General features: G+C 36.9%; 1 protein-coding gene across 2 annotated transcripts in view; it reads right to left on the bottom strand.

Annotated features, from left to right (window-relative positions):
* si:ch211-112f3.4 (EF-hand and coiled-coil domain-containing protein 1) overlaps positions 1 to 7,513 on the bottom strand; it is an 11,831-nt gene extending 4,318 nt beyond the window's left edge. Inside the window, exons 1-3 of one of the 2 annotated variants that reach the window (XM_048173299.1) lie at positions 6,717 to 7,513; positions 4,889 to 5,450; positions 1,690 to 1,796 (exon numbers count right to left, since the gene is read on the bottom strand). In XM_048173299.1, the coding sequence (XP_048029256.1) occupies positions 1,690 to 1,796; positions 4,889 to 5,450; positions 6,717 to 7,293 (1,246 nt within the window). In that variant the 5' untranslated portion in view covers positions 7,294 to 7,513. Of the gene's footprint in view, positions 1 to 1,689; positions 1,797 to 4,888; positions 5,454 to 6,716 lie in introns of both variants that reach the window. The other variant, XM_048173298.1, reaches the window with a different exon arrangement.

Raw genomic sequence — 7,513 nt, 5'->3', positions numbered from 1 at the left:
GTATGAATGTAATCTGGATGTACTACATTGGCCATGTTGTCATTATCACGTGACCCAATAGGCATAGTTGCGTCGCTTCACTGACATTCACAAATCCTTTCCCGTGGCCTCACGAGATAGTAAAGTGTCCATCATATGCACACTTCAGAATCTCGCCGGAAGTAGTAGGTCATCTGGCTACTGTTTTATAAGTATATACTACTATACTATGTATATCGGATATACTTCTTTTGTTACATACTGTTTTTCACCTAGGGAAGTTTGCGATTTTCGCCTACTACTGTATATAGTAGGGAAGTATGCTATTTAGAATGCAGCCATACTATTTGACAGTATGTATACTGTGCACAAATTTTTTAAAATAGTGATATCAGTCTCTTTTTATTGCCTTACAAGGCAATAAAGGCATTGCCTTTTATACAGTGGCTTGAAAATGTATGTGAACCCCTTGCAGAATCTGTGAAAATGAGAATTATTTTAATAAAATAAGAGGGATAATAAAAATGCATGTTATTTTTTGTTTAGTACTGTCCTGAGTAAGATATTTTACATAAAAGATGTTTGCATTTAGTTCACAAGACAAAACAATAGCTGAATTTATTAAAATGACCCCATTCATAAGTATGTGAACCATTGGTTCTCAATACTGTGTGTGGTTACCTGATGATCCACGACTGTTTTTATGTTTTGTGATGGTTGTTCATGAGTCTCTTGTTTGTTCTGAGCAGTTAAACTGAGCTCTGTTCTTCAGAAAAATCCTCCAGCTCCTGCAGATTCTTCAGTTTTCAAGCATTTTTGCATATTTGAACCCTTTCCAGCAGCGACTGTAGGATTTTGAGATCTGTGTTTTCATACTGAAGACTACTGAGGGACTCAAACACAACTATTAAAAAAGGTTCAAACATTCACTGATGCTCCAGAAGGAAACACGATGCATTAAGAGCCGAGGGGTGAAAACTTTTGAACAGGATGAAGATGTCACAATGTTTCTTATTTTGTTTAAATATCATTGTTTTTCATTTAGTACTGCCCTTCAGAACCAACAGAAGATACTTGCATGTTTCCCGGCAGAAAAATTAAGTACAATTTACCTTGATATTTGAATTCAAAATTTTTAAACCCCTCGGCTCTTAATGCATCGTGTTTCCTTCTGGAGCATCAGTGAATGTTTGAACCTTTTTTAATAGTTGAGTTTGAGTCCCTCAGTTGTCCTCAGTGTGAAAAGATGGATCTCAAAATCCTACAGTCACTGCTGGAAAGGGTTCAAATATGCAAAAATGCTTGAAGGACCTGAAGGATTTTTCTGAAGAACCGAGCTCAGTTTAACTGCTCAGAACAAACAAGAGACTCATGAACAACCATCACAAAACATAAAAACAGTCGTGGATCATCAGGTAACCACACACAGTATTGAGAACCAATGGTTCACATATGAATGGGGTCATTTTAATAAATTCAGCTATTGTTTTGTCTTGTGAACTAAATGCAAACATCTTTTATGTAAAATATCTTACTCAGGACAGTACTAAACAAAAAATAACATGCATTTTTTATTATCCCTCTTATTTTATTAAAATAATTCTCATTTTCACAGATTCTGCAAGGGGTTCACATACTTTTTCATGCCACTGTATGTCTTATGATCCAAATGAGAAGACTAGTTTATGATTTGGTTTTTGATCTCCTTACCTCTTCTCATGAGGGCATCATCATGGAGGGCGGGAAATCCGGACCCACATGGTTCAACTATTATTTCGGTTCTGTTCATATTCAGCTCTGTGCAGGTGCACTGGGCCCTAAGAATAAGCCATAATACACTGTAAACATGATCAAATAACCATCTGTGCAGGTGAGTCAAGGTCTTTGGAATCAAAATGTTTAATATCACATGACTGAAAGAGGATGTTCTGTGTTTCTTGTGCTGCTGATGCATGAACAAGTTTGATTATTGTCCCTGCAGACTGTGGATTTTTTTGAGCAGGTTTCGACCTGCTTTTCCAGGTGAGGAATGAGCATTACATCACCGCTCTGATGCAAATAATGAAATATTAACCCAGATATTAATCTGCTAAACCAGCATCTACTGAAAGCCAGCCATCTACTTGATTGATTGCAAGGTTAATGTGAGCTAAAGTTTTATAGCACTGGCATTTGGCCATTTAATGCATTCTGGAAATGGTTTTAAGAACACAGAAGTTTAGTTGATTACTGAAACTTGCTACAGTATGTTAGCACTAGTCTTTGGTTTGTGTAATTCATAGTAAATTGCAGACAGAGACAGAAGACAGTTCAGGAAACCTGTGTAAAAACAGTAATTATTTTTTAGTTTGGTGACACTAGTGACGCTGAAATTACACATTCCCTGTTTAAGTTAATTTAATATGAAAACCAGCCACAAAAACCATCTTTTAAAGGGATAGTTCACCCAAAAAAGAAAATTTTGTCATCATTTAATCACCCTCAAGTTGTTCCAAACCTGTATGAATTTCTATCTTCTGTTGAACGCAAAAGAAGATTTTTTGACGAATGTTGGTAACCAAACCGTTCCTGGTCCACTGACTTCCATAGAATTTTTTTTTCCTACTATGGAAGCCAATAGGGACCAACAACTGTTTTGATACTAGCATATCTTCTTTTGTGTTCAACAGAACAAAGAAACACATACAGGTTTGGAACAATTTGAGGGTGAACTATCATTTTCTGTGTGAACTATTCCTTTAATTTTAGAAGTCGATTTTAAAAATTAAGATTTTTCTTTTTCTTTTTTACACACTTAACCTTTTTAGCTTGTAGAAGTACACTAACATATGCTAATAAATGCGGATATTAAAGGCACGAAATACTTCACATTTCTCTGTACTTTTTACACCTTTTCTCAGAGATCTTTGCATTATTTGACTTCATTATGTTCATATACGCAAGAGACAAATGTGTAAAAAATCAGCATAAACGTCTTTGATCCAACAAATATCTGCTTAAACACGTGTCTGGACCTTATATCCTTCCTCACAGGATATAATAAGACATGTAGAGTTAGATGCTGTAATAAGGGCTTTGAATGATTTGCTGTAATACTCACACTTGAAAGCAAATGAGTAATAACCGTTTGCAGGAAACCGTGCCGTCCTGTGTTATTAAGGCAGGTCATTAACATCTGTCAAAGAGAAATCAAGCATGTCTGTGACATGCCCTTCATCGCTGCTCCTTACCAATCTGTCATAACCAACCCCTGTCCTTGACTCATCAACACAAACTCAAGCCAGAATCCCCTCTGGAGCATCAGTGCAGGTAAAAATCTTACAGTTATGCAAGATTTTGTGTCGATAATGGTTTCTTGTCTGGAAACGCCTTTGTGGTCTGCTCTGGGTCTTAGAAAGTAATTTCTGTCATGACAACTCTCTGAGTGTTTGGTATGGTAATGTATATGACAATGTTGATATGTTGCTGCTGTTATTCCTGCTGCTGCTACAGAGCAAGTACAAGACCTGCCGATACATACACGACACACTGCTGTGAGCAAGTAAGACATGCTGCTGCTGTACAATATAATGTACGTGAATTACCCGTAGCAGATCTATACAGGTGGAGCTGGGGAAGGTGGAGGGTTTCTGAAAGCGCGCTGCAACTGCTACAGCAAATGCACACCAAGTATTTGAAAGTTGAGCAGCGAGCTCATTGGCTACTGATACAGCAGGAACCAATCAGCTGTGCCCTATAGAGAATGATGTGATTGCAAGCAGATTGAGTTAAAGGGATAGTTCACCCAAAAATGAAAATGTGATGTTTATCTGCTTACTGACAGACTGACTGACTGCAACGGTTGGAGTTAAAAATCATCATTTGTGTTCTACTGAAGAAACAAAGTCACCTACATCTTGGATGCTCTGGGGTAAGCAGATAAACATCAAATTTTCATTTTTGGGTGAACTATCCCTTTAAGGACCTATCAGCCTGTGCCATCTAGAGTTTCATGACAGAACTATGCTATGTATGTATGTATACGTGCGACTAGGTCTTAAGTGAACTGGTTCCGAATATTTGTATAATTTTGATGAATTTAATTAATTCATTGAATTAATTGAATTTTACTTTATTGGAAATTCCAATATTCCAATATTAAATGGTGGCAACCAATAAAACATTAAGTAAAATAATTTTAATTAAAAAAAATGAAAATGTCCTTCCAAACCTGTATACATTTCTTTCTTCTATGGAACACAAAAGAAAAAATGTTTTTGGTTTTTTTGTCCATACAAAGAAGAAAGAGTTCAGAAAGAATAAGAATTTTCATGCTTGGTTGAACTAGCCTATATCTTTAATAATACTAAGACAGTACAGTTATTACAAAATATTTGTAATGTTTTTGAAGGAAGTCTCTTATATTCACTAAGGCTGCAATATTTGATATTATATACTGTAAAAAACTGTAATATTATTACATTTAAAATAACTGTTTTCTATTTCAATATATTTTAAAACGTAATTGATTCCTGTGATGCAAAGCTGAATTTTCAGCATCATTACTCCAGTCTTCAGTGTCACATGATGCTTCAGAATTCATTCTAATATGCTGATTGATTTGCAGCTCAAGAAACATTTCTTATTATTATCAATGTTAAAAACTGTTGTGCTGCTTAATAATTTTATGGAAACCGTGATATATTTGTTTTCAGGATTCTTTGATGAATAGAAAGTTCTTCAAAAGAACAGCATTTATTTGAAAAAGAAATCTTCTGTCATAAATGTCTATACTTTATCAATTCAAATGCATCCTTGCTGAATAAAAGTATTAATTTCTTTCAAAAAAATGACCCCAAACTTTTGAACTGTTGTATAGTTATGCATATGTGTGACTGAAACGACAGCATTTGATGAATAAAAGATCTACCTGAACTTCTCCAGCTGGTTCTCCAGACTCTGGACTCGTTCTCGGAGCAGGTCAGCTTGTTTGGCCTGGTCTTGTAAGGCCCTCACACCCTCCAACCCTGCGGCCAGTGACCCTCTGACCTCTTCTGTCCTCTTCTTAATCCGTGCGTTTTCAGTCCTGACACCGTCCACGATCTCCTGCATCCTGCTTAGCTCTCCATAAGCTGCCATCAGCTCTTCCTCTAACCTCTGGTTAAACCTCATGGCTTCCTCCAGCTGTCCGTCACGTGAAGCACGGATCAGCTCCAGCTCTCGCAGGAGGTCTTTAGTGCTTTTTCTGGAGTCCCATTCCATGTGTTTGGATTGTTGTGTTTTTGTTTTGCCCCCAGCGCTGCAGTCTTGTCTCTCCGGGGTTCCACCAGCAGTGTGTTGGGGTTGCACGTCTTTTCGGCGTAACGCCACCTCCAGTGCCATGCACCGCGCGTCGCTGCTCTGGAGAGCTGAACGCAAGTCCTCCACCAGCTCCCTCAGACTGGCGTTCTCCAACTCTAGCTGGTCCTGCCATCTCCTCGGAGGGTTAATATCTACTGCAATAAAAATAGTACAATTAGAGCTTCAGTAATGACCAAGGTGCGATTTCACAGACAGGGCTTAAGTCAGGATTAGGTTTTAGTTCAATTAGGACGTTAAAGTAGCTTTTACAAATGTGTCTTAGAAAAAAAAAAACATTATTGGTGTGTATCTTGAGACAAAACAATGGTACTATGATATATTTTAAGATATGTCAGTGCAAGTTGCTTTCAGTTAAAACAGCTCAAACATGCATTTTAGTCTGGGACTAGCTTAAGCCTTGTCTGTGTAACCAGGGATAAGGTAGCTATATTTTAAATTATTTTAATAAATATGATAAGTAATTGCTTGTTTGCTTATTTTATTATTATGTTTATTTCTTAGTAAATGTGATACAATATAATTCAAATATTGTATGTAATTAGATGTATAAAATAATATACATTAAAATGACGTTTTATATTATTAGTCTTTAAAAAATGTTTACTACTTATTTTAAATAAAAATAGTCAGTAATGACTAAATTTAGAATTTAGTACATTTTTAAATTTAGAATTTAGTAAATTTTAAATTGTACCAACTTTTTGCTTTGAAATTAATTCAGGGAATTTATAAATTATTTATTAAGTATTTATTAAATAAGTGATTTCCATAATAATTGTGTAAATATAAACTAATCGATAAATGTTAAATATAATAAATAATAGGATATTCCTAAATTAATATTCTGCTTGTTTGTAAAAGCAAAAATTATTTTTATTTGGATTATTATAATTTATTTTAATAGTATACAGAGAAGTATCTTATGTTCAGCAAGGCTGCATTTATTTGGTAAAAATACAGTAAAAGTGTAGAATATTATTATAATTAAAATAACTGTTTTCTGTTTGAATATATTTTAAAATGTAATTTATTCCTGTGATCAAAGCTGAATTTTCAGCATCATTACTCCAGTCTTCAGTGTCACATGATCCTTCAGAAATCATCCTAATATGCTGCTTTCGTGCTCATGAAACATTATTTTTTAATGTTAAATACAGCTGTGCTGCTTAATATTTTTGTTAAAGCGGTGATACATTTGTTTATAGAACGTTAAATTTAATATATATGCAATTTCTGGATAGCACAGACAGTACATCTCCGCCCGTAAATAAATCTTCATTAATTATCATTAAAGGCTAAAAATGTCCCCTAAGGCTTGAGTTCTTGGATGGAAAAATGCAGCTATTAAATTGGTCCACCTGTCCTGACAGCTCAGGTGTGTCTGTATGAAGTCTTACCTGCGTTTTTCGTGGATTCCACAGCAGAACTCTGCAAATGATCCAGATTCTGAGAGTGTCCGGATCTTCTCACCGACTTCCTTCGGTTCTGATGATCGGCAGACAGGTCAAAACTGACGCACTTTCTCCTCCGGACGCGGGGACAGCGGAGTCTGATCTCGCGCTCGATGTGCTCGGTCTCCTCACTGACCGGGAGTCGAGCTCCAGTCTGCCTTTCCTGCGCTTTAAGCGAGAAAAAACCACAGAGTCGTGCGTGGAATTCTTTGAAGTTAAGCACACGAGGAAGTCCACCGCAAATGTCCCGGTGTTCTGAGGTGCCATTCCCAGTCTCTGCGCTCGCGGGAATCCCCAAAACCAAACACAGACTCCTAAAGTCCTCATCCGAGACGAGATCATCACCGCTGTAAAAGGCCAGGTGATGAAACACCTCCTGGAGATACTGGTCCACGCCGGTAGCCAAAACCACGATCTCGTTTTCCACGCAGGGATCTGGACTGAAGTGGTGCGCGAGAGCGCATTTGAGCCACTCGCTTTTACGCGCCGCGCGGATCCGCGAAACCTGCATGACTGAAGACATCCACAAAACACCCGCGTTTCTACATGTCCACCTTCTTCCGACAACAGCTGTGTATTTGCAACATATGCTCTAAATTGCCAGATATTAACATAAAAGGTAACGCTTTACATTACAGTGCCAATGTTTCGCCTACAAATTATTAACTAATCTAAAATGTATTGTTGACTCCAAATTCTTTCCTCAACCTCTTCCTTCAGGGTTTGTGGTTGTGTGCGTCTTC

The sequence above is a fragment of the Megalobrama amblycephala genome, linkage group LG21, assembly GCF_018812025.1.
Source record: "Megalobrama amblycephala isolate DHTTF-2021 linkage group LG21, ASM1881202v1, whole genome shotgun sequence".
Taxonomy (NCBI): domain Eukaryota; kingdom Metazoa; phylum Chordata; class Actinopteri; order Cypriniformes; family Xenocyprididae; genus Megalobrama; species Megalobrama amblycephala.
Note: the sequence above shows the minus strand (reverse complement) of the source record. Positions and strands in the feature narration are given on the sequence as shown.